Source organism: Jaculus jaculus, chromosome 3, assembly GCF_020740685.1.
Source record: "Jaculus jaculus isolate mJacJac1 chromosome 3, mJacJac1.mat.Y.cur, whole genome shotgun sequence".
Taxonomy (NCBI): Eukaryota; Metazoa; Chordata; class Mammalia; order Rodentia; family Dipodidae; genus Jaculus; species Jaculus jaculus.
This window is the reverse complement of record NC_059104.1, coordinates 147,816,656-147,843,476: the sequence shown is the minus strand read 5'-3', so window position 1 is coordinate 147,843,476 and position 26,821 is coordinate 147,816,656. Positions and strand designations below refer to the sequence as shown.

Genomic DNA, 26,821 nt, shown 5'->3' with positions numbered 1-26,821 from the left:
AGGGGGAAGCAGACACAGAACTCTCATTCCTTCCTCTTGCAAAGTGGTGGTGGGGGGTGGGCAGCCAGAGCCCACCCACAGAGTGCTGGGGAGGGGTGTACCTTGCTTAAAAAGCATAAGGGAATCAATGGGATCTCCCACCTCTCTCTCAACTCCTCCCCGGAATGTGACAGCTCGCCAGCAGCCCTGGGTTTGGTGAGGTGCTCACGGGTTTGTGTGGTGGCAGCTACTCCCTGGGGGCCGGCCCTTGGGAGGGAAAGGGACCGCGCTCCTTTAAGGGGCTGGTCCACCAGGAGTGCGGGGTTTGTGGGTTGCTTCCTTTCGGGCCATTTAAGATCCCAAATCCTCCGGTGGCATCAGACCTGGACAGCCCCTGACCCCAGCGTGTCACGGTGGTCCTGAGCGCTGGAGCCATCGAGCATCCGGCTGGGGACGACGGTACACGTGGCTCGAGGGTGGCCGGGGGTGGGGGTGGGGGTCCGTGGGCGCAGTTTTTTTTTTTTTTTTAAATTTAAATCCCCCTGATCTGACCTCCCATTGCCTGCCAGGCAGGGTGGAGGCAGGAGACCAGGAGTTAGGGGCCAGGGGGAGCTGGATACTGGGGTTGCTGTGGTGTGATGGCCATTGAAAACCCCGGGCGCTGTGGGAGTCTGGCATGGGCTGACCTGCGGGGGACCCTTGTGGTCACCCTCAGGAGGCAAAGCCCAAGAGAAGCCTATGGCCTTAAGAGACCTCCCGCCTGGTTCCTGAGCACCCGGTCCTTCTCTGGTCCTGCTCTCTACCCCCAGGCATCCGTGGGATGCTGTGACAGGCACGGGGACCCTGGGGGTCGGGGACCGGGGACAGCGTGCAGAGGGTGAATGGGGAGCACGCGTCTCTCACCTGCTCTGGCCACCTCGGGGTGAGGGCGCGATGCCCCAGCGGCTCCTGGCCTGGGACTCCTGCCCCGGGGACAGAACACCAGAGGGGCACGGAGACGGAGTGCGAGCTGGTGTCAGGAAGAAGAGACGCGGGCACTTGCGCCCTGCCCTACAAGCAGTTCACTGGGGTGGGGGGCAGTGACCCTGCCTGGCCCCCGACGACCTCCCGCCACCAGCACTGACCCGGACAGAGCCTTTGCCTTCTGCAGCAAGGGGCGACGATACGAGGCGCCCTGGCTTGGTCGAGGCCCTGCACGGGGGGTGTTTGCGATGCCAGTAGAAACCATCTCGGGCTTGCGCTGACCCGGTGGTGGCTGCGGCATTTCAAAGGCGTTGGTAAAGCCTGTAACTGGGCATTGATGTCAGATTCCTCCCTGAGAGGGTCCGGTGGTCTTGAGGAGCAATTCTGCCCTCTGCTGGTGTCTGAGGGACTTGTACTCGCTGGGTAGCTCAGTGGCAGGGAGAATCTGGTGGGAGGTGGTACCTGCTCCCCCCGCGCCCCCCATCTGGACTCAGTTTAATATTGTTCTGCTGGGGTCGGTTCCTAGGCACGTGGTACCTGGGAAAGGAAAAGGGGCACCTGCATTTCCCCTAAGCTCGAGCTATTTGCCCAAGAAGCGCTTTCAGTGGTCACTCACTTCCACACCCTTGCCCTCAGTTTCCCCAGTGGTGAAGAGAAGCTGATGGTGGCTGCTTCTCTCCTAGGGGGAAAGGGGAGCACCCTGCATTTAGTCAGACTTCACTTTGGTAGCTGGTAACAACAGTCAGGGTGCTTGGCTTGTTCCAGGGGCGGTCCTCATCAGACAGTGATTTCTTTTGTAAACATAGTAACCCTTATTTTCCCTGAGAGTATTTTTCTAATTGATGGTGTGGGCCTCGACCCGCTCCCTTTTTTTTAAGGTAGGGTCTCGCTCTAGCCCAGGATGACCTGGAATTCACTATGTAGTCTAAGGGTGGCCTCAAATTCACCGTGATCCTCCTACCTCTGCCTCTTGAGTGCTGGGATTAAAGGCGTGTACCACCATGCCTGGCACCCTCTCCTCACTTTTACAGATAAAGAAACTGAGGCTCAGATGACTCAGAGACTTGCCCAGGGACAGACTGGTCATCAGTGGGGGGGTTCCAGAATGGAATCCAGGTTGCCCATTTGATTCCAGCTCCAGAGGGCTGGTGTCTGAGATAATCAGGATAAGGGAAAGGAGAGCACACATGCGCTGCCCCCCCCCCTCCGCCTACCCTTATTAGTGGTGGGTAAACCTCAGGCAGTCCCTCCTGACTCCCACCACGAGTCACAGGGCTTTGCACTGTGTTTTAACCTTAGCATTATGGGGCCACCCTTGTGTTCAGCCCCTCAGCTTCAGCTGATTCGGGAGGGAGGGAAGCTTGTGCTTAGAGAGGTCAGATGATTAGCCCAGGGTCACCCAGCAGGTGACAGAGCCTGGGTCCAACTCACTGGGCTTTGTGCGTACCATCCCCCTCTCACACAGGCTGGAAAGGAGGGCCAGCCTCCTGCGGCATGTGGCTCTTGAGCACAGGACTCATCTCTTCCTAACTCCTTTCTTTTTGAAAAAAAAAAATTTATTTGACAGTGAGAAAGAGACAGAGAGAGAGAGAGGGAGAGAGGGAGAGAGAGGGAATGAGAGAGAGAATGGGTGCGCCAGGGCCTCCAGCCACTGCTAAGCCATCATCTTCAAGCCCTGTGCCTCACTCCTTTTGTCTGCCCCGGCATGTCCCGAGGGAGGCTGCCTGACTACCGGGCTAGCATCATGCCCGCCGCCTGTCTAGTGCCGCTAAAGCAGGAGGTATGTGGAGTTGGGTTCCTGGGGCGGAGGGCGGGCAAAAGCACTGGCAAGAATGCAGTTCCTTCTAATTGGTGTGGAGAAGCTGGGGTGAGGATGTGGAGTTTTTAAAAATTATTCATTTGTTTGGGAGAGGGAGGGAGGGAAAGAGAGAAAGAGAGAGAGAGAAAATGGGTGCACCAGGGCCTCCAACCACTGCAGATGAACTTCAGATGCATGTACCACCGTGTGCGTCTGGCTTTATGTGGGTTCTGGGGATTCAAACTCAGGTCCGTAGGCTTTGTAGGCAAGTGCCTTAACTGCTAAGCCATCTCTTCAGCCCCAGGAATGTATGTTTGATTGAAGGCCGGTGGCCCACCCTGCATGATTCTTTTCTTTTTTTTCTTTTTTTTCTGGTTGCTTTTTTTTGAGGTAGGGCCTCGCTGTAGCCCAGGCTGACCTGGAATTCACTATGTAGTCTCAGGGTGGCCTTGAACTCACGGTGATCCTCCTACATCTGCCTCCCAAGTGCTGGGATTAAAGGCGTGCGCCACCACCCCCGGCATGATTCTTTAAGACTGTCATTCAGGTGGTTCACAGTGTGGTGCGCCTCTGTTGAAAGCTCTTGAGCATCTTCCCTTTTTAGGATAAAGTCAGAAGGGCTCCATGACAGGGCCTGTTACCACCATGTGGATATCAATTCCTGATGGCCCTGGGGCTGCGGCCTGCCCGACCTCTGAAATCTTTCTGCCTGAAGCTTTTGTGTTTTGTATTTGCTCTCCTTGTACCGCTGTTCTCCCAGGATTTTCAAGACATCTGCCATCTCAAAGGACCTTCCTCACCCACTGTCTAAAGGAACACCGCGAGCTGGGGAAGTAGCTCACTTGGTAGAGGTCTTGCTGAGCATGCACAAAGCCCCCTCAGCGCCTTTACCTAGGTGCAGTGGTGTGTGCCTGTAATCCCAGCACCTGGGAGCTGGAGGCAGGAGGATCAAAAGTTCAAGTTTATCCCTGGATACATATTCAATTAAACCCAGCCTGGGCTTCATGAGGCTTTGTCTCAAAAATAAATGAAGAAAGGAATACCCCTCTCCTTGCTTCGTCTTTATCACATGTTGCCACATAAAATGTCTTCTTTAATTTTTTAATTTAGTTATTTATTTACTTGAGAGGGAGAGAGAGAGAGAGAGAGAGAGAGGGAGAATGGGCACGCCAGGGCCTCCAGCCACTGCAAACAAACTCCAGACACGTGCACCCCCTTGTGCATCTGGCTAATGTGGGTCCTGGAGAATTGGACCAAGGTCCTTTGGCTTTGCAGGCAAACTGCTAAGCCATCTCTCCAGCCCACATGTCATGTCTTTTGTCTGTCGCCCTTGCTTAACTGTAAACCTTAGGAGCATGTCGGCTCCATGTCCCCAGGGGGTAGGACTGTACCTGGCCTGTTGTAGTTGCGTGATAAATATGTATTGAAAGACTGAAATCAAGTCTCAGGTCCTTGTCTTCCCGGTCAGCCTTTGGCAAGCATCTTAGCATGGCCGAACCTCGGCTTTCTTGTCAGTATAAGGGAAATGATTCTGATGGCTGGGATGTAACCATATCCACGGGGGTGCACTGATAGTTGAGGGCAGCCTTTAAACAGGACAAAGCATTATGTAGATAAACTGAAAAACAAACATCCAACAGAGTCCTCCTGCCTTTGTAACTTCCTGTGTGACCACTGGGTAGCTGCTTCTTGTTTTTTTTTTTTTTTTTTTTTTTTTTGCCTCTGTTCACTTGTGGATTAAATAGAGAATGAAAGACTAGGGGTTCTTGGGAGGACCATACAAAATGCTGTACATTGAAGTCCATTAAAAACCAGGGAACTGGGCTGGAGAGACGGCTTAGCAGTTAAGACACTTGCCTGTGAAATCTAAGGACGCATGTTCCACTCTCCAGATGCCGCGTTTGGCAGAGGCACAAAAGTGAGGCAGGTGCAAGGTCGCACATGCCCATTAGGTGGTACAAGTCTCTGGAGTTTGATTTCAGTGGCTGGGGCCCTGGTGTGACAATTCTTTCTCTCTCTCAAATGAAAAAATAAAATTAGCTGGGTGTGGTGGCGCACACCTTTAATCCCAGCACTCGGGAGGCAGAGGTAGGAGGATCGCCGAGAGTTCAAGGCCACCCTGAGAGTACAGAGTGAATTCCAGGTCAGCCTGAGCTAGAGTGAGACCTCGAAAAAAAGCAAAAAAAATAAAATAAATAAATAAATAAATAAATAAAATTTAAAAAAATAAAATAAAATTAGGGCTGGAGAGATGGCTTAGTGGTTAAGTGCTTGCCTGTGAAGCCTAAGGACCCAGGTTCGAGGCTCCATTCCCCAGGACCCACGTTAGCCAGATGCACAAGGGGGCGCACACATCTGGAGCTCGTTTGCAGTGGCTGGAGGCCCTGGTGTGCCCATTTTTTTTTTCTCTCTTTCTCTCTCTGTCTGTCGCTCTCAAATAAATAAAAATAAACAAAAATATTTAGAAAAAAATAAAATAAAAGAAAGACTAGGGAGCTAGTGTGTCCAGGCTGGAGGTTTTGAGTGTTATGCTAGGCTCTCTGAGACCGGGAAAACCTCAGTGAGGGCTCTGCAGAGTGGAGACCTCCAGCTTGTTGCTGCAGCCTGTTCTGCCTCAGTGCCTGTTTCTGACCTGTGCGGGACCTCTTCTGTGATTGCAAGAAGGATGGGGTAAGATGTGCTTAATATGGATTTGCATTGACAAAGCAGTGATTTTTTTTTTTTTTTACCCAGCCTGACAAATTCTGCTGGAGATGTCTGAACATTAAGGAGCAATTCAGAACATGAATTCTCACAATAAATGCTGACTCTTACCAGTCATTTTCTAATGTTTAGGAAACAAAATAAATTGGGGTGCTTCAGCATCCTTGCCAGCCCAACTTTTTAAACCAGCTCTTTCCATCTCAACTCAAGGACACATGAGGGCTGAGAATGTGGCTCAGCATTTGAGGTACTTGCCTGCAAACGCTAAGGACCCAGGTTCGATTCCCCAGTACCCGTGTAAAGCCAGATACACAAGGTGGCATATGCGTCTGGAGTTTGTTTGCAGTGGCTGGAGACCCTGGTGTGCCCATTCTGTCTCTCAAATAAATGAATAAAATATTAAAAAAATAAAACAAGGAGTCAAATTAAAAAGTTATAAAGACATCCCCGAGTTAAAAAACAAAAAGAACAAAAACAACTTGATGGAAGAAGATGCCAATTTCTACTACTGACTTTTAATTTTGGTAAGCCTAGTTCCTATGGGCATAAATGCACCATCTTGAAGGAGGAAGCACTTGCCCTGGAGCTCAAAGACCTACCCTTTGGGCACATGTTGGTGAAGAATTAATGGTCCTGGTGACTTTTTTTTTTTTTTTTTTGATTGGTTTCTTCAGACAGAGTCTAATGCCCAGGATGGCCCCAAACTAGCTATGTGCTATATAGATAAGCTGGGAGGCTGGCTTTGAACTCCCAATCCTCCTGACCTCCAGCTCTCAAGTGCTGGAATTATAGCCATGTGCTGCACGCTTGGTTGTGTGTGTGTGTGTGTGTGTGTGTGTGTGTGTGTGTGTGTGTGTATACATGTGTATATGTGTGTGGAGGTCAGAGACCAACAGTGGGAGTTCTTCGGCTGCTCTTCCTTTTATTCTTTGAGACAGGGTCTCTTGCTGAATTTAGAGCTCATCCATTCGGCTAGCCAGGAAGCCCCCGGGATCCTCTGGACTCACTCCCAGCACTGGGATTACAGGTGTGTGTCATCACATCCAGCGTTTTACATGGGTGCTGGAGACTTGAACTCAGGTCCTTGTGCTTTCATGGCAAGCACTTTATCTACTGAGCCATCTCTACAGCCTGCTTTGCTTGTCCGTTAAAGACAGGCTGTCTCTATGTAGCCCGTGCTGACCCCTAACTCACATCCTCTGCCTGTGCGTTCTCAGTGCTGGGATTATAGGGCTGTTGTGGTGTGGAGTGTGCCACCATGCTGGGCTTGCTGGTGGTTTTTATTAGGACTGTTCTTGTTCCTGTTAGCCCTGTGATGACAAAGTTGCATATGTTTTGAGTAGTCTGCTTTGTTTTTTCCCTAACCTTGTAGTTTTTAATGCATAATTTTGCAAAAATGCACATTCTTTTTTTAGGGATACAAAGGGCACTTTGTGAACTGCCCATATTTATTCATCCTTAGGCTGCAATTTTTAAAAAATATTTTATTTTTATTTATTCATTTATTTGACAGAGAAAGACGGGAGAGAGAGAGAGAGAGAGAGAGAGAGAGAGAGAGAGGGAGAAAGACACAGAGAGAGGGAGGGAGGGAGAGAGAGAGAGAATGGGCATGCCAGGGCCTCCAGCCACTGCAGATAAACTCCAGATGCATGTCCCCCTTGCGCATCTGGCTAATGTGGGTCCTGGGGAATCGAAGCTGGGTCCTTTGGCTTTGCAGGCAAACGCCTTAATCACTAAGCCATCCCTCCAGCCCTCAGGCTGCACTTTTCAGTGGGTACCTGCTGAACTGCTCTCAGAGGCTAGAAGCTCTTCCACTTGGGAGGACTTGGAAGGACAAGGTGGCCTTGGGTCACCCAGATATATTCCTACAAGCCTCTGAGGTCTCGCTCTGCTTTCTTCTATCACAAGGTGAAGCCTCAGGGCAAGGAAAGGAAACTGATTGCTTTTTTTTTTTTTTTAAATTATTTATTTATTTGAGACAGAGGCAGATAGAGAGCAAGAGAATGGACATACCAGGACCTGTAGCCACTGCAAACAAACTTCAGACACATGTGCCACCTTATGCATCTGGCTTACATGGGTACTGGAGAATCATACTTGGGTCCTTAGGCTTCGTAGGTAAGTGCCTTAATTGCTAAGCCATCTCTCTAGCCCAAAACTGACTTTTATAAATTTTTTAAAAAATTACTTTCAAAAAGAGAGAGAGAATGGGTGTGCCAGGGCCTCCAGCCACTGCAGCACTGCAGACCAACTCAGATGCATGCACCAACTTTGTGCATCTGGCTTTACGTGGATACTGGGGAACTGAACCCAAGCAGTCAGGTTTTGCAAGCAAGCGCCTGAACAGAGAGCCATCTCTCCAGCCCCAGAAAGCGACGCTCAGGAGGGGCTGCTCTGCAGCAGGCTTGGGACTTTGTGTTCTCCACAGCTGGGTCTGTGCTTCTAGACTGTGGAGCTGGAATGGCTTCAAATCCTGGCTCTACCCCTTCCCAGCTGGATGACCTGAGGCAGATTCCTTAATCTCTGCGCTTCGGTTTTCCCATCTGTAAGGCGGGGGTACGCATAGCTGCCAGCTTGAGGGTTGTGTTGAAGATTCAGTGAGTTAGCAAGGGTTCACGAGTGTCTGCTGTTCATGCTGTTGTGATGGTTCTAGGAACTGGCTCTGGGCTGACCAAATACCTGGCAAGAAACAACTTAAGGGGGAAAGGAGTTATTTTGGCCTGTGGTTGGAGAGGGTTCAGGCCATCACGGTGGGAAAGGTACGGTGGCAGCAGCCCCTGGGGCAGCGTAGTGACACACAGCTGCCATCACCCCCGTGAGGTAGCACATGGTCCACCGCTTCCTTTCCCAGTGACCTACCTCCTCCAGTTAGGCCCTGTCTCCTAAAGGTCCCACATCCTCCCAAAACAGCACCACCAGAAAGACAGCAGCTCTTCAGATATACGGGCTTGTGGGGGATAGGGATATTCCACGCTCCAACCCTAACACAGCGAGCGCATTAGGCACAGTGAATGCCTAAACAGTGTGGTGGTTTGGCTCTGGGAGTAACATGAAGACGTACGTCAGGAAAGTGTTTCACAAACATGAAGGTTTGAGTTCAATTCCCAGAATCCACATAAAAAAAAAAATGACTGGGCCTGATGATACACACTTGCAATCTCAGTATGGAGGAGGTAGAGACAAATAGATCTTTGGGGCTTGGGCTTGCTGGCCAACTAGTCTGCCCTACTTAGGAAGTTCCAGGCTAAAGAGAGCCCATGTATAAAAAGAGTAGATGGTATTCCCGAGGAACACCTCAGGTTGTCATCTGCCCTCCCCACATACCCATGTGCACACACAGGAACACACATACAGGGCTGGGCAGATAGCTCAGTGGTTAAGGCACGTGAAGCCTAAGGACTCATGTTTGACTCTCCAGGTTCCACGTACTCCAGACTCACAGTGATGCAAGTGTGTGAGGTCACACGTGCCCACAAGGGGGCGCACACATCTGGAGTTCCTTCATAGTGGCTGAAGGCCCGGCGTGCCCATTCTCTCTCTCTCTCAAAATAAATAATAAAAAAGTGGTGAGCACTTCAAAAATTTTAAAAAGGCAGTCTGTTAGACTTGCCTCAAAAAAAAAAAGAACACACATACAAACACATATGTATGCACACACACACACATGTATTTTAAAAAAGCCAGGCATAGTGCCACGTGGTTGTAATCCCAGTGCTCAGGAGGAGGAGAGAGGCAGATCCATGGGGCTTGCTCACCATCCAGTCTAGCAAGTTCCAGACCAATGAGTGATCCCTTCTCAAACAAAAGGAGGACAGACAAAGAATGACACCCAAGGTTGTCCTACACACACACACACACACACACACACACACACACACACGCACACACACACACACGCATGTGCACATACACAAATGCGGTGGTGTCAGTTAAGGGACTGGTTCACAAACCATTGCTGGTGAAGGAGGTCTAGGCCGGAATCTCTGAATCTGCTTCTAGCTGCTGTGGTTGCCAGAAGGTTGGAGAAAGAACACCAGGGAATTGTTCTCCAGTAGATCTAAGCTGCAAGCCTGGACATGACACTCCACTGTTCTGGAAACAAGAACGCTCTCTCCAGAGTCCAGTCACTCTCACTTGCCAGCGCTTTGCTTTGTTTTCTCCGCCCGTCTCCTCCTCTTTCTCTGGCTTCCTTTCTAAGGTCTCTGCCTCTTCTGGTCTCATACACAGGCATTCTTAAGACCACATGCTTGCAATCAGCAGGGTGGCAATTGTATGTTCTCCTCTGTTCATTCATTGTAAATGGCACCCTGAGCATCCTTCCACGTCGCCCCGCAAAAATCATGCAGTTCCATTTGCAAAGGCCTGTGGGCACTCTGGTCTGCATCTCCATGGCCTGCCTTCCCTGTGCCCCTAGACATATATTTCTAAGGTGTGTGCCCGATCCTGGGGCTATTCTGCTTAAAGCCGTCATGCCCGCCCCCCCCCCCCCCCGGCAAGACCTTTGGGACAGAGGGCAGGCACCCAAGGTGACCCACAAGGCATCCAGACATGGGCCCTGCTGACCTTCTCACCTTCTCCTCCCATGTTGGTCAGGGTCTTGGCAGGAGACATAATTTGTTCCAGATGGTTCCAATAAAGAAATTTTAATGAAAGGATGACTCTCAGCGTGTGGCCTAGGGATCATATAGAGAAATTGGACTGTTCTGAGATAAGCAAGAGCAGAGAGGAAGCACTGGAGCTGGGGAGGAGCAGGAAATAAACATTGTCGTCTTTTCTCTCTGGCCGACCTCTTATGAGCACCTTCTGGCTGGTGACTCCAGCTGGAAGGCAAAGGGCTGGGGTCTAAGCCAAGGGGCCCATGGGGATGGCCGCAGGGCCGAGAAAGGCAGGCAGACAGTAGGTCTGGTGTGCATAGTGACAAACGGCCAGCATTCAGCTTGTTCTCATCCTCCATACCGATCTCTGGCCTCCAACCTTTGCAGGGGCCCTGCCTTGCTGGGAAGACCCATCTACAACTGTCTGCTCACGGCCATCTGCCTCTCTCGATGAAGCTCCTCCAAGGGGTGGCCCAGCCTTTCAGACATCAAGGGAACTCTGTAAATGGCAGATAAGCAGGGGCCAGGGCCAGCTGAAGGAGATATTAGACTTGGGTACGAATGTTAGTGGTCAAAGGAGTGACCTTGCCAAAATGTCCTAGTTATCAAAGCATGATATTTTTAAAGATATATTTTATTTATTTATTTGAGAAAGAGAGAGACAGAAAGAGGAGAGAAAACAAAAGAGAGAGAGAGAGAGGGAGAGAATGGGCACACCAGGGCCTCTAGCCACTGCAAATGAACTCCAGATATATGTGCCGCCTTATGTATTTGGCTTTACATATGGTACTGGGGAATTAAACCCGGGTCCTTAGGTTTTACAGGCAAGTGCCTTAACCGCTGAGAAATCTCTCCAGCCCATGATATTGTAATACAATGTTTAACATATTAAATCAACAACCCATGGACTAGCTGCCCATTTGGAGTGTCTACTCAAATGGGAATAGCTCCCCTAAAATTCTCTAGCATAGTGTTTCCAAATGCATTTTGCACACATCTATAATTCCAGTACTCAGGAGGTAAAGTGCAGAGGATCAGAAGCTCAAGGACATTCTTGGCTGCATAATGAGTTTGAGACCAATCTGGGCTACATGAGATCTCATCTCAAAAATAATGTTTTTTGCCGGGTGTAGTGGCACATGCCTTTAATCCCAGCACTTGGGAAGCAGAGGTAGGAGGATTGCTGTAAGTTTGAGGCCAGCCTGAGACTACCTAGTAAATTCCAAGCCAGCTTAGGCTACAATGATACCCTATCTCAAAAACCAAACAGACAAAAACAAAACAACAACAAAAAAATGAAAAAAGCTTTTTAAAAGTTATTATTTTTATTTATTTTCATGAAGATTAGATAGATAGATAGATAGATAGATAGATAGATAGATAGATAGAACGAGAGAGAAAATTGGCATGCCAGGGCCCCTAGCTGCTGCAAACAAACCCAGATGCATGAGCCACCCTGTACCTCTGGCTTTACATGGATGCTGGGGAATTGAACCTGGGTCATTAGGCTGTGCAGACAAGTGTCTTAACTAACTGCTAATCCATCTCTCTAGCCCCCTCCCAATATTGATTTTTTAAAAATATTTTATTTGGGCTAGAGAGATGGCTTAGCAATTAAGGTGTTTGCCTGCAAAACCAAAGGACCCAGATTCAATTCCCCACTACCCATGTAGGCCGGATGCACAAGGTGGTGCATATGTACATCACGTCTGGAGTTTGTTTACAGTGGCTAAAGTCCCTGGGGTACCCATTCTCTTTCTCTCTGTCTCCCTCGCTCTCTCTCTGTCTCTTTCAAATAAATAAATAAATAAATAAAATTATTTATTTATTTACTTGCAAGCAGAGAGAGAGAAAGACACAAAGAGAATGTGTGTGCCAAGGCTTCCAGTGGCCACAAATGAACTCCAGATGCATGTGTGTCCCCTTTGTGCATCTGGCTTGACTTGGGTACTGGGGAGTTGAACTCAGTTTGTTGGTTTTTGCAGGTAAGCGCCTTAACCACTGAGCCATCTCTCTAGCCCAAAATAATGCTTTTTGACCTTGACCTTGAGTTAAAAATAAATTTCACTTTGTTACTTCCCCCTGACATTTCTAGACTAAAACAAGTTTCTCAATGGAAGGCTTGTTTTCCCTAAATATGTAATGCCCCTTGAAATTGTGTGTTCTACTCTTATCTGTTTGGTTTCATTTAAAAAAAAATGCTGCTCATGGGACTGGGGAGATAGGTCAGTGGATAAAGTGCTTGCTGCTCAAGTTGGAGTACGTGAGTTTAATCCTCAGACTCTATGTTAAAGAAAAAAAAAGGGCTGGAGGGATGGCTTAGTGGTTAAGGCATTTGCCTGAAAAGCCAAAGGACCGAAGTTCAATTCCCCAGGACCCACATTAGCCAGATGCACAAGGGGGCATACGTGTCTGGAGTTCGTTTACAGTGGCCAGGAGCTCTGGTGCTCCCATTCTTTCTCTCTCCCTCTTTCTCTGTTAAATAAAATAAAGATAAAATATTAAAAAACTAAAAACCGGGCATGGTGGCGCATGCTTTTAATCCCAGCACTCGGGAGGCAGAGGTAGGATTGCCATGAGTTCAAGTTAATTCCAGGTCAGCCTGGGCTACAGTGAGACCCTACCTCGAAAAATCAAAAACAAACAAACAAACGAAAAACTAAAAAAAAAAAAAAAAAAAAAAGAAAGCTGGAAGTCACGGTGGGCTTCAGTTCTCCCAGTATGCTGACGCTGAAGGGAGAATTTTCCAGAAGCTCATGGCAAGCGCAGCAAAGAACAGCAGAGCAGGAAACCCTTTCTCACATGAGGTGGGCAGGTGAGGACCAGCCTGAAAAAGTCCTCTGACCTCCACATATGCACGGCACCGTGGCATCCACACACCTGCACACACACATGAACACACTCACACACATACCAATTTTTAAAAATAAGTGTAAAATGTTGCTCACAGCCTTTCAAATTCAAACTCCTTGGAGTTTGCTTGTGTGCTTCTCGTCCGCCTTGCCAGGGGGTCGCAGCCTCCCCTTGTCTCGCTTGTGCCCGCTGCCCGCTCAGCTGTGAGAACAGCCCTGGCCTGGCTGCGCTAGGAGCGAGAGTGGGAGCCAGTGCTGAGCAGTGGGGCCCCAGGCCCCCTGTGATGGGGCTTCTGTAATTGTCTCATTTTCTTCCTTCCCCTAGTCACCCCTAAACCCATCTTTATCCAGGACGCCCTGGCACTGCCTCTGTGCCTGCTGGCATGGGTCTGTGGCTGTTTTTCCTGGTGTTTCCGGTCACCTGCGTCTCTGGACTGCCCTTCTACAATGGCTTCTACTATTCCAGTGGTCCCCGTGGCAGGACCCTGGGCAATGGCTATGGGGAAGGTAGGTGGCTCCTGAGGTACCACCATGGCTTCTGCTATGACATGCTAGCTCCAGGCTGGGATAGAGGCAGCAACCACTTCCCTCTCTGGGCCCAAATAATGTCACTTCTCTAAGAGGAGGTGGTTTAGATAGTCTGGTTGCTGGTTCCTTAAACACAGGACCAGATTAACCTAAGATTAACCTAACCAGACTATCACCAGCAGCTGGTCTCCCCAGCAAAAGAAGCTTTGGGATCATATAAATATATGAGTTTGAATTTCAGTTCTGCCTCTTACTAGGTGGGTGACATTGGGTGGGAGCTTTTGAGATGTCATTGCACCCCTGAAAGGGGTCCCATCTTATCACCCTGGTATTTCTTTTTTTAAAAAAATTTTTACTAACATTTTCCATGATTATAAAAAAAAATCCCATGGTAATTCCCTCCCTCCTCCCCCCCCCGACACTTTCCCCTTTGAAATTCCATTCTCCATCACATTACCTCCCCATCTCGATCATTGTACTTACATATATACAATATCAACCTATTAAGTATCCTCCTCCCTTCCTTTCTCTACCCTTTATGTCTCCTTGTTAACTTACTGGCCTCTGCTACTAAGTATTTTCCTTCTCACGCAGAAGCCCAGTCATCTGTAGCTAGGATCCACGTATGAGAGAGAACATGGGTGCTTGGCTTTCTGGGCCTGTCACCTTGGTATTTCTATGGCATGAAGGTTTCCATATTATTTATACCCGGAGCCTAGGGACAGTCTCCGGCAGAAGTCCTGGCCTTGGCTGGCTAGGGTAGCTGGCTCTTTAGGAACTTGGCAGTTGGCTCAGTGATTATTGTCTGGAGACCACTGTGGAAGGAAGGGACTCAGGAGGGGTGACCTGAGTTGGGGTGCTTGCTGAAGTCATCACTTTATTTGGATAGGGGCTTGTTGGCTGCTATGTCAGTTAGCACTTACTTATTTATTTTTGGTGTTTTGAGACAGTATCTCATGTAGCTGGATTGGTTGAGACTAGCCTTAAGTTCTTTTTTTTTTTTTTTTTTTGACAAATGAACTTTAATATACAGATACAATATGACATATAGATTCACAACATTTACAAGAAAATATTCAAATAACATTGGATTCTTAAAAACAAAAACTTCATTCAACAAAAATGCATGCATGTCCCTTAGACCATATTTCAGCAGTCAGAGCCAACTCCCCAGCTCAGAAGTGGCCCTTGACTTTCACAGACAACATCACCCTGATGTGGACGAAATAAGGGGTCACCTAGAGCCTTGCCAAGAAGGGAAGCAAGTCCAACACAGTGGTGCTACGCAGTGCATACAAAAGGCCACTTATTAAGTTACCAGAGCAGTTCAAAGCATTTTCTAAATACACGTGTCAATGCTATGGGACAACAACGCAATAATGTAGAGTATACTGCAGCTAAGTAAACGCATGTGAGTATGTAAGCTGCTCATTTCTTTCCCTTCCAAGACCAGCTAGAAGTTTCCACTTATTTTTTTCCAAAGTCTTTCCAACTCCACGTTCATTGCGTTCTGTAGACAATTTGCAGGTTGTGTGTGTTACAGGGAAAATCCTGCTAGCAATTTAAGCCATTGTGTCCAGCAGAGCCTTAAATTCTCGACCCCCACCCCCCACCTCCACCTCCCAAGCGCTGGGATTGCAGATGGGCACCACCGCATCCAATTTGTCACTTAGCTTTTTGGTAGAGAACAAACCATCCCCGAACGCGGTGGGCTAAGACCGCACCCATTTCTCGAGCCCTGTGATCAGCGTTTTGGAACGGGCTTTTTTTTTTTCTTTCTTCCGATCCCAGCAGTGGTGGGCCCACGACTCCTCACGTGACGCTGTGCGGCCCCAGTCCCTCTGAGAGCCTGTTCAGGTGAAGCCGGACTTGTACAGAAAAGTGAATGTCAAAGGGTGAACCAGAGTTTATTGGACACAATAAACTTGGATCGAGCTAGAAAAATGCCCCAGAGTCCCCGAGAGCCTTAGCAGTCATTGTAGATGGCATTTGGGAGCTGTGGAGCTACCCAGTCTGTAATTAAGCTTAAATACCAGGGAAGGGACGTGCGGGGATATTTTCCATAGAATTTTGTTCTTGAAGAGACTGTGTTTTTGATACTCTGTGCAGTCTTCAGCTGGAGAAGGCTGGCGGAGGTAAAAGCATTGATCAAAGCAGCCTTGCTTGTGTACAGGTCATGAGGAGGTTGGAGCTAAGGCATGGCTCATTAGGCATTTTAAGAATCTTGATGATGTTTCTGAGAAAGCTGAACACAGTTCCTCTGCAGGTGGCCTGGTCAGTTGTATTAACATTCCTGCTGTCCGGAAGGGAGGGGTGGCAATGAGGGGAGCGAAGGGCCCTTTCCTTCCCCATGTTCTGCTTCAGGACATCTTGCTGGTGACCTGCCACTGGTTGGTGGGTCACCTTGCGGCTGGCTGGTGTAGGATGGCCCCAGGTGGTGAGGCTCACCTAGCTCCTTGTGACCTCATGTGTCCCAGTGGGTGAATCTGGGCTTGTACAAATGGTGGCTGGTGAAGTCCTAAGAAAGTTGAGGGCCCTGGAACCAAGGATCAAAACAGGCCAGTGTGACAGTCATACCACCACATTCATCCAAGCAAGTGACCAAATTCAAGAGTGTGGGAGACTCAATGTCCTCTCTCTCTCTTTCTTTCTTTCTTTCTTTCTTTCTTTCTTTCTTTCTTTCTTTCTTTCTTTCTTTCTTTCTTTCTTTCCTCCTTCCTTCCTTCCTTCCTTCCTTCTTTCCTTCCTTCCTTCCTTCTTCCTTCCTTCCTTCCTTCCTTCCTTCCTTCCTTCCTTCCTTCCTTTCTTTCTTTCTTTCTTTCTTTCTTTCTTTCTTTCTCTCTCTCTCTCCCTCTCTCTCTCTCTCTTTCTTTCTTTCTTTTTTTGTTTGAGACAGAGTCTCACTCAGTAGCATAGCCTAGCTGGCCTCCCAAATGCTGGGATTACAAGTATTTGCAACCACATACTGCTTAGCTGTCATTTCTTCTTCTTTTTTTAATATTTTATTTATATGCACGTAGAGACATGGACAGACACAGAGATAATGAGACACAGAGAGAGTCAGGGCACGCCAGGGCCTCCAGCCATTGCAAACGAATTCCAGATGCATGTGCCACCATGTACACCTGGCTTATTTGGGTACTGGGGAAGCAAACCTGGGGCATTAGGCTTTACGGGCAAGTGCCTTAACCACTGAGCAATCTTTCCAGGAGGTGCGAAGTGGCAGGACGGGTGGATACTTGGAGGGGTGGAGCGGGGCAGCCGCTTTTGCAGTTTGCGACACCTGAGCATAGAGGGGCGGGGGACAAAAGCATGTGTCGCATCATCCTTGTTGTAGGAACGCCAATGTGCTGAGGCCCCATCTTGCCCCTAGGCCTGTTCAACGGAGTGAAGTTGGTGGTTGAGACGCCCGAGGAGGTCCTGTTCAGCTACCGCGGGGCCAGCGTAACCCTGCCCTGCCGCTACCGCTACGAGCCGGCCCTGGCCTCCCCGAGGCCTGTGCGGATCAAGTGGTGGAAGCTGTCAGAGAATGGCGCCCCCGAGCAGGACGTGCTGGTGGCCATCGGGCAGAAGCACCGCTCCTTTGGGGACTACCAAGGGCGTGTGCATCTGCTACAGGACGAGGCTCGTGAAGTGTCCTTGGAGCTTAGAGACTTGAGGCTGGAGGACTCCGGGCGCTACCGCTGTGAGGTCATTGATGGACTGGAGGACGAGAGTGGCCTGGTAGAGCTGGAGCTGCGGGGTGAGACCCTGGCCGGGACTTGAGGGAGGGGGAGAGGACCCGGCCCCCAGAAAGCATCTAGACCTTTGTGCTTTACAGATAAACACTCTAATGCTCAAAGCAACCCCGAGAGGAAGCTACTGTCGTTACCGCCCTCATTTAGCAGATTCACTAAGTTACCTGACTGAGGTCACACAGCTCAGAGCTGACAAGGGCTGAGGCCTGAATCGAGGCAGTAGCTTCCCAAATCCAGTCTTCTAATACCTCCTACTCATATTCCACTTCGAAAGAGGAAGCCAGTAGCTCATCCCCGGAGCTCTGAGTCTTTCAGGTATGAGCAAGTAAATAAACAGATAAGCAAATGCCGTTCCTTCATTTTTCTGCTTAGAGACCCAGGAAGGTGAACTCGCCTCCTACATAGCAAGGCTCCATCTGTGGCATCTCTGTCCCCACATTCCACAGGGCATAGGCTCAGAGGCACCACATTATGACTTCTGAAATCTGGGATATTGGAGGGAAGGGAGATAACCTGCAAGTCATTTGCTAAGTCTTTAGGGGTGGCCTAAGGAGACAGGGACACTCATTCTGTCCCTGGCGCTGTAAAGACTGGTGGTTTGGGATGGGACCACTCATCCAATATCCCCCAGTTGTAGTAGCTGTGAATTCCACTGGCCTGGCTGTGCCTAGTTTCCTGGTCACAAGGGGAAGTTTCACTCCCCTCCCATTCCTGTCAAAGAAAGGCCCATATTGGAACCTAAGGCGATCCCTATTCCTTAAGGTTTTAGCTGACTTGGTAGGGATTGGATACTGAATGTTTAAAAAACTTAAAAATTTTTTTTGTTTATTTATTTGAGAGTGACACAGACACAGACAGACAGACAGACAGACAGACACACACACACACACACACACACACACACACACAGAGAGAGAGAGAGAGAGAGAGAGAGAGAGAGGGAGAGAATGGGTGCGCCAGGGCCTCCAGCCACTATAAACGAACTCCAGACGTGTGCGCCCCCTTGTGCATCTGGCTAATGTGGGTCCTGGGGAATTGAGCCTTGAACTGGGGTCCTTAGACTTCACAGGCAAGCACTTAACCACTAAGCCATCTCTCCAGCTCTAAAAATCTTTTTAATGGGCTGGATGATGTGCTCAGTGATAGAGCAGTTGGTAGTATGAACGAGGCCCTAGGCTCAATCCTTAGCACTGTAAAAATAACAAAACGACTCCCCAACTTATTAAATAATAAATTTTTTTAGCTTCTTTTCCAACTTTATTTAGAAAATCAAATCCAGGCCCCAGTGCCCCCCCAACACCATCCCCCACCCTAGCCATAATTTAAATAACTTAGATTGAGAAAGGAGGGAGGAAGAAGAGCCCACTACAGCCGCCTCAGAGCCCTCTTCTTATCCGTCTTTTTCTTTTTAAATTTTAAACATGCATGGCAGCATGCCATTATTATTATTATTATTATTATTATTATTATTTTGTTTTTCTGAGGCAGAGTCTTTGTAGCCCAGGCTGATCTGCAGTTCACTATAGTGCTCAGGCTGGCCTTGAGAGCGTGGTAATCCTTCTGCCTTCTCTCTCGTGAGTGGTAGGATTACAGGTGTGAACCACCACTCCCTACTAGCATGATAACTTAAATATATATATATTTCTTATTTGTATTTTGAGATAGGGTCTCACTCTAGCTCAGGCTGACCTGGAATTCACTATGTAGTCTCAGGGTGGCCTCGAACTCACAGCAATCCTCCTTCCTCTTCCTTCTGAGTGTTGGGATTAAAGGCATGCTCCACCATGCCCGCAAAAATATATTTTTATTTATTTATTTGCAAGCAGACAGAGACAGAAGAGAGGCAGACAGAGAGAATGGGTGCTCTGGGGACTTCAGGTGCTGCAAATGAACTACAGATGCATACACCACTTTGTGCATCTGACTTACATGGGTACTAGGGAATCGAGTCGAGCCTGGGTTGTTAGACTGCAGGCAGCACCTTAACTGCTGAGCCATCTCTCCAGCCTGCATGCTCGCTCTTCTTTTAAATTTTAATTTGAGAGAGAAAGAGAGAGAGAGAGAGAGAGAGAGAGAGAGAGAGAGAGAGAGGAGAATGGGCACGCCAGGGCCTCCAGCCACTGCAACCTAACTCCAGATGCATGCACCACGATATGCATCTGGTTTATATGGAACCTGGATAACCTGGGTCCTTAGGCTTTGCAGGCAAGTGCCTTAACCATTAAGCCATCTCTCCAGCCCCTGCATGGTGACTCTTTAAAAACATTATTTACTTGAGAGACAGACAGACAGAAAGAGAGAGAGAGAAAGAGAGAGAGAAAAGAATGGGAATATCAGGACCTCTTGCTGCTGCAAATGAACTCCAGATGCATGTACCACTTTGGGCATCTGGCTTTATGTGAATACTGGGGAATGCTGTGTAGGCTTTGCAAGAAAGTGCCTTTAACCATTGAGCAATCTCCCCAGCCCCGTGGTAACTTTTGAGGAGAGCATGAGACCCTGTCAGGTTCTGGCTACCAGGAACGAGGCTCCCTGCCTCAGGATATTCTTGACCTCAAACCTCCTTTCTCTACAAACCTCCTTTATCCATGGACCCTGCACACTTCTTCCCACAGTTTCTAGGGTTTCCCTTGTCCCTGAAAATAATCTGTTACGTGCAGAAAGTTTCTTGCATTTCCTCTCCTCCCTCCCTCCTTCTTTCCTTTCCTCTCTCCCCCCCCTTCCCTTGCTTCCTTCGTTTTGAGACAAGGCCTCACTCAGGAACCCCGACTGGCCTTGAACTCATGGCAATCCTCTCGCCTCAACTTCCAAGTCCCCTTTCCTCTCTCTCTCTCCAGGCATAGTTTTCCCCTACCAGCCCCGCCAGGGGCGTTACCAGCTCAACTTCCACGAGGCCCAAAAGGCGTGCCGGGAGCAGGACGCAGTGGTGGCCTCCTTTGAGCAGCTCTTCCGGGCCTGGGAGGAAGGCCTGGACTGGTGCAACGCGGGCTGGCTGCAGGACGCTTCGGTGCAGTACCCCATAACGCTGCCCAGGCAGCCCTGTGGAGGCCTGGGCCTGGCCCCGGGCGTGCGCAGCTACGGCCACCGCCACCACCGCCTGGACCGCTACGACGTGTTCTGCTTTGCCGCGGCCCTCAAGGGTGAGTGGAATGACTGAGCGCCGGCCTCGCCCGCAGAGCTTCTGCGGGTCTCTGCCAGCCTGCCTGAGGTCTCCAGCGCTGGCTGATCTGGAGGAGCTGTGGGCGGCAGTTCCGAGCGGCTTGCTGGTGGTGCGTCATGCTAACCATCGGCAATTCATCGAACATTTTCTGTGTGCTGGGGTCTAGACGAGGCTCTGGGTCATCACAAACAAATGAGACCCATGTTTCCTTACCTCAGGGCTCACGTCACTGGAAGATTAACAAGTGAAAACAGAAATTGGTTCCGTGCTATATCCAGAGCGCGTAGAAGAGTGTTGGGCAGCTTGCAGGTGCTCAGTCAGTGATTAGATGGGTGAGAGGCTCTGATTGGTGCCGCCTAGGTGGGGTGCCCACCCAGGGTGCAATTAGGGATGGATGTAAGCACATGACTGGAGCAACACCAGCCTTACGCCAAGCAGCATGGCAGGGTGAAGCCTGGGAAGTCGCTCCCCCCCAAGTTTCCAGTGCAGATGCCCGTGGCATGGCGATACCTTGGACTTGGATGGTTGTCAGGTCTTGGGATCTGCCTTGCTTCAGACATTGCTATCCTCACCAGTTGTTCTCTCTGCCGCCCGGCACTCAAATGTCCATTTCTCCTCAGGGCGGGTGTACTACCTGGAACACCCCATGAAGCTGACGCTGCCCGAGGCCAGGGAAGCCTGCCGGGAAGATGACGCACAGATTGCCACAGTGGGCCAGCTCTTCGCTGCCTGGAAGTTCCGTGACCTGGACCGCTGTGATGCTGGCTGGCTGGCAGATGGCAGTGCCCGCTACCCTGTGGCTCACCCCCGCCCCAACTGCGGACCCCCTGAGCCTGGGGTCCGCAGCATTGGCTTCCCAGACCCGCAGACCCGCTCCTATGGTGTCTATTGCTACCGCCAACGTTAGGCCCCTGGCCAGCTCTGAACCCTCCCAGAGCCCTGCCTTCCCTGGCTAGGTTGATATTAGGTGGGTCATTTCCCCATTCGTGGGTTGGGGCAATGTTAGTATTGTTTTTATACTTCTCAACGTAAACGTTTTTAAGGTATCATCGTTATTTTTGTAAATCTAATAGATAGGATTCCCAATTCCCATTGTCACTCCAGGGGATCTCCCTCTGCCGTTCCCGAGGGCAGTGGGTCCCCCTGGTGTTCAGCGCAGGCAGTGACCAACCTGAACCTATAGAGGTGAGAGCTCAGTGGCGGAAGGCAGCTTTCCCTGGTCTCAGCCTACGGGAGGCAGCAAGCTCCCGGGGAGCTCCTTTTAGTTCTAGAGAGAGAGGGTCGCTCCAGGGCTTGTGGGTAAGATCTGAGCAAGGGGAGAACTTTCCTGCCAGTTTCCCCTTCCTCTCTTTGTTCCAAATAGTCTGGGTTTCCTTGCTTTGGAGTAGCTCTCTGGGTGTGTGCACCTTCTGTGGACAATAAATGGTGCTATGACCCTCTCCTCCCTCCCCAGGCTGCCTCTGTTTCTGGTTCTCCATTTCCTTTGGTCTCAGGGTCCTGGCTGCATGTGTGGGGTCATATCTCTCCCTGGGTTCGTCTGTTCTGCCCATGCTGGTTTGGTTCTGGCCATGCCCATCATGGCATTCTCTGACTGAGTTACTGGCTCAGGAGCCGGGGGTCGGTGGGAGGGGGATCCCCCTCCCCACGCCATTGTTTGTGAGGCTGAATTGAAGAGCGGGAGGGAGGTATATCTCGGGAGGCAGGGCGGGGTGGGGGGATATGTCCTTCAGAGTTTCAGAGGCCAGAGACCTACGGGCAGGGTGGGAGGACAACCTTATTTGAACCTCACCCCTATGTTGCTTCAGGAAACCAGACTTGTCATACCCATCCAGGTGTCCCCTTGTGCTTACTAATCAATTGCTCAGTTTTTAACTAGCCCAGTTCATCTCAAAGTGTGGCCAGCAGAGCCAGCCCTGAGAATCTGTTAGAAATGCATGTTCCTGGGCCTAACCCAAATAGATTGAACCAGAAATCCAGAGTGGGTCCAGCACTCTGTGTTTATCACAGATCCTCCAGGGGGCTCTGTCTCTCTCTCTCTCATTCTTTCTCTCTCTTTCTTTCCAGGGATTATCGAACCTAGGGTCTTTCACAAGCTAGATAAGTGTTCTGTCACTGAGCTCCGTCCACCACCAGCCCACTTCTTATTTTTTGTTTTGAGATAGGGTCGTATTGCCCAGGCTTGCTTTGAACTTTTGATCCTTCTGCTTCAACCTGTGCAGTAGCTTGGGTTGCATGTTTGTGCCACTAGGCCTGGTGTAGATGTCTTTCTTGATTACATTCTTTTGTTGTTGTTTTGAGATGGGGTCTCACTATGTAACCCAGGCTGGCCTTAAACTTTTAATCTTCCTACCTTGGTCTCCCGAGTGCTGGAATTATAGGCGTGCACCACCATGCCTGGCTTTTAAGTTTACACCGTGCCGACTTGTAAATCCTCACTCTAAACCACTGACTGACACACGTGAACAGATACACACAGGCATATGCATGCACACACACCCCACACTTGTGCTTACACACATTTCTCATACACACAGATGCAGAGGATCCACCAAGCACACCACTCCAGTAGGAAAAAAGTGAACAGTGACTCTCCCAGGTTCTGAACACACAAGAGTCACATTAGTTTGGGGTCATTTGATCAAAACATATCTCCGCTGCTACCACATAAGCACTCCTTCAGGTGGCCCCAAGTCACGGTCGCCTTTCCCTTAAATTAAAAAAAAGAAAGGAAATACATCTCTTCCAATGTCTTTATTATTATTATAATTATCATAATCTTTAATTTTCAAAAAATATAAATAGGTGCACGGAACACTGGTGCCTGCACCGTCCCGGGGTTTGGGGGAAGGGGAGATGGAGGGACGCCTCCTGGGAAGGAGGTGCCCCTACCCAGCCCAGCCGAGAAATGACATTTGCTAGGGTGGTAGAGCCAGGTGAGAGGCCACTAGAAGAGGGGTCCTGGAGGGAAGGCGACCCCCACCCTCCTTGGCCAACCTGCCCCCAGGCTCCTTTTCTCACAGATGGGTACAGCTTCCCAGGTCTTTTTGTCTGCAGTCCCATCTTGGGTTCTTCTTGCTGAGACATCCACACCTCTGGTTCCTTCTGACCCCTCCTCCTGTCTCCCTATCTATCCCGGGGGTGAAGGGGTGTGTGTGAAATAACCAACCATTGCACTGCTCTTGTGTAAAGTCAGGAAACAAAAATAATCTTCTTTATTTAACTTAACCCCTCCCTTCTCCCCTTGTCCCTGTGCTGGTCCCTGGAAAGGCACGATGGGAGATTGAAGAAATGTCTCTCAACTCAGTCCACGGGTTACAGGAAATTTGCTTTGGCATTCAGGGGACAAATGCAGTTTGAGTGATATGGGGGTTAGGGGCTGGGTACACAAAATGTGGGATTTTTTTTTCTCTTCTTTAATGGGATTTCTTGTATGACAAAAAGTGACAAGAAGAGGACATCATCTGGGCGGGATGTGTGGTCAGCCTGGCTGGCTCCTGGGCTCAGCATCCTGAACGCTACACTCAGTGGACCATGCTGGGGCGGCTCCTCCACGTCGGCTGTGAACTCCGCTTCTGTAACCTGCGCTTGTAGGTAGTGGCTGCGGGGAGAGGGAGGTAGAAAAACACTGTTGAGTAAGGAGGAAGTAGAGCCAAGCCCAGGGTTCCTCCAGCCTGCCCTGTGTCCACAGAAGGTAGGCTCAACAGGGTAGCTCAAAGCGTCTCCTGCCTCCTTGAGTTTTTTTTTTAATTCAATTTTATTTATTTGCAAGCAGAGAGAGAAAGATAGAGAGAAGGAGAGAAAGATAGAGAGAATGGGTATACCAGGGCCTCTAGCCATTGCAAACAGACTCCAGATGCATGAACCACTTTGTGCATCTGGCTTTATAAAAGTGGGTACTGGGCAATCAAATCTGGGTCTTTAGGTTTAACTGCTGAGCCATTTTTTTCCAGCACTGTTTTTTTTTTTTTTTTTCCCCTTGAACTTCCTTGAGCTCAGGAGCTGGTGACAACCCAGGCTACTAGCTTCTCTTTCCTGCTTTCAGGGAGCATGGACCTTCCCTGGGACAGGGCCTAGCAATCTGTGATGGAGTAGCATGAGAAGGCCTTGATGGTGAGACCTGACTCCATGCCAGGCGAGGGGCGAGAGGGGTGATGCTCACAGTCTGTGCAGGTGATCCGAGGCTCCTCCCATTGCCCATTGGGCTGGCACCGGATAGTGGGCACGTGGCGTTGGACGAAGCCCTCAGTGCACTGGTATCTCACCAGGGAACCGATCTCATATCGGTCCTTTTTCTGTCCGAGGGTCCTGGCATGCTCCACCTCAGGAGGGTCTCCGCAGGCCACTAAGAGACAAACACCTTTTAGAAAGGGATTTCATGAGGTCTTCTGTCATGACCAATGTGGGAAAGGCGCTGAGCTCTGCTACCCCGTGCTGAGGATGCTGCGAAAATGAAGGACCAAGGACCCAGAGACCTCTGGTTCTTCTGTTGCATCAGGCAGCTGGAAGGCAATACAAAGGGGGCCTTTGGCAATAGTGAGAAGACAGAAGGGAGGGAGAAAGGGAGGGTAAGAGGGGATTACCAGGTAGTTTAAATCTACCTCTCTCCGTATATGATATACGTGTGTATGTATACATTCATGTGCAAGTGTGGGCTTGCATGTACCATGTGTGCAGGCCAGAGGACCACCCTAGGTGTCAGTCCTTGCCTTGCACCTTATTTGAGACAGGGCCTCAGTTTAGTGCTGTGTATACCAGTCCAGCTGGCCCCAGAGCTCCCAGTAATTCTGTGTCTGCCTCCCACCTCTCCATAGTAGATTTAGGATCGCGATCATCCATCACAGCCTCCACCTTTACGTGGCCTTTAGGGACCTGAACTCAGATCTTCACATTTGTGCAGCAAGCGCTTGATGCACTGAGTCACCTCTCTGGATCCACCGTGGCATCTTTATGAAAATGTTCAGTGCCACAGAAAGTAGGGGCCCCGCAAGGAGCCTGGGGACATGGGCCCTGAAGCAGGAGCACCAACCTGTCCACAGACCCAAAGCTGAGAGGTCTCTGACACTGTGACTGGTTCCCTACGTACCCCAAAGACAGGGAAGGAGGCTCCTACCCAAGGACCCCCTTGGGTGACTTTTTGCTGCTGGCATGGGTGGAGGGAGGTGGCGGCGTGTGTGGAGCCTGGGACCCTGTGCTTTAGTCAATGACCTTCATACTCTCATGGGCCCCGTGCATGGTCCTTAGAAGCAGCTTAGCCTTGCCATTGGTCCTGAGATGCCCTGCTAAAAGAGGTCCGCCCCCTGACTGTGTAAGCTCCCATGAGCCTCTTGAGGGTGTGTCCCACAGACCTCAGTGGCTAAACAAGGCCACTTGCCCCAGGTCACATAGCAAGTGTCTCTCTCGCAGCGGAAGGTGTCCATCCTCTCCCTGACCTCTCAGGCCCCGCTTACCAGTGCCCTTTTTACACGTGAAGGGCAGTTGGTAATTGCAGGGGACGTCATTCCACTCGCCCTTCTCGTGCCAGATCATCACCACACAGTCTTCTCCGGTGGCAAAGAAGTTGTCAGGCTGGTTTGGACGCCACTTCTCAAATTGCTGTGGACAGGACAGGCAAAGTGGTGAGGGGAGAAGGCGGGGAGCAGTGTGGCTTGGCCTGCCCCCCACTTTCATCAAGCCCTTCATGTCTCCTTTTTTCTCTAGCCCAGCTTCCGATGCATATGGCTATCGTGAGGGCTGCTGGGAGTCTGGTCGGGGTAATTCTAGGTGTTGAGAATTCCATCTAGGGAACTGGCTGTGGAACCATGTTCCTGGTGGGGTTCAGTCCTTGACTGACCCTCACTACTGGCTGCCTGCACTGTCCACGGGGCCTCTGTACTGCTTTCTTTCTCCTTGAGTAGACTAGAGACCTTCGTGCATATGAAACTCCCTCAAGTGTTATATTTGCCGTGTGTTAGCTTGCTCTCATGCCTTCCATACTTCCCAGCTCCCTCCCTGTCTCTTGCCTTCGCTTACACACACATTCAGACCTGGGATGGTCACCAGAGGCACAGAGGAAAGAGACACAATCCTCCACTTCCAGATATCCCACCCAGCAGCAGCTCAGTGAATGTGCATGAGATCTGGATGCACGTCACCCTTGGGGTTTTTATCCCTCCCTCTATTCTCTAGGCCACTGCTGGAACTCACCAGGGTGTGTCCATCTGACCAGCGGAAGTCACCTTCGATGGTCCTGTCATTCAGGCCAATCCATTGGTAGTCTTGAGCATTTTCTAGAGAGGGAAGATAGGTTTGTACCTGAGCTGTCTGAAGACTGGGACTTATGGAGGCCGAGGGAAGGGACATAGTGGGCTCCTCCTGGGGATGATCCACCAACTTCTATGGTCCTTGCAAAGGTCTCAGCACACCCATGTTTGTGGTGTAACTTGGACCACCTCCCAAAGCTGGCGTGGACAGGTGATAGCCACAGGGTTAGTCTAGGGCTGGGTCTAACTGGCAGAGGTCTATCCTGG

At 50.0% G+C, this 26,821-nt stretch overlaps 3 protein-coding genes across 4 annotated transcripts in view; 1 reads left to right on the top strand and 2 right to left on the bottom strand.

Annotated features, from left to right (window-relative positions):
- The first annotated feature begins 293 nt into the window (after positions 1 to 293).
- On the top strand, positions 294 to 21,754 carry Hapln3 (hyaluronan and proteoglycan link protein 3). 2 transcript variants are annotated; one of them, XM_045146561.1, is made up of 5 exons: positions 294 to 438; positions 13,216 to 13,397; positions 16,792 to 17,160; positions 19,993 to 20,295; positions 20,936 to 21,754. In XM_045146561.1, exons 2-5 carry the CDS (start codon positions 13,274 to 13,276, stop codon positions 21,220 to 21,222), a joined length of 1,083 nt encoding a protein of 360 aa, XP_045002496.1. In that variant the 5' UTR covers positions 294 to 438; positions 13,216 to 13,273; the 3' UTR covers positions 21,223 to 21,754. The 2 variants fall into 2 exon arrangements, with proteins under 2 accessions (XP_045002496.1, XP_004658237.2); XM_004658180.2 differs by having other exon boundaries at positions 300 to 438; positions 13,242 to 13,397.
- A 1,865-nt stretch (positions 21,755 to 23,619) lies between these two features.
- On the bottom strand, positions 23,620 to 26,654 carry LOC123459477 (aggrecan core protein-like). Its single transcript, XM_045146106.1, has 4 exons — positions 26,499 to 26,654; positions 25,763 to 25,907; positions 24,475 to 24,657; positions 23,620 to 23,913 (listed from the first exon to the last, which is right to left on the bottom strand). Exons 1-4 carry the CDS (start codon positions 26,652 to 26,654, stop codon positions 23,837 to 23,839), a joined length of 561 nt encoding a protein of 186 aa, XP_045002041.1. The 3' UTR covers positions 23,620 to 23,836.
- A 158-nt stretch (positions 26,655 to 26,812) lies between these two features.
- Positions 26,813 to 26,821, bottom strand: part of LOC101613908 (aggrecan core protein) — an 8,251-nt gene continuing 8,242 nt past the window's right edge. Inside the window, exon 5 of the mRNA XM_045146104.1 lies at positions 26,813 to 26,817. Within this exon, the coding sequence (XP_045002039.1) occupies positions 26,813 to 26,817 (5 nt within the window). The remainder of the gene's footprint in view (positions 26,818 to 26,821) is intronic.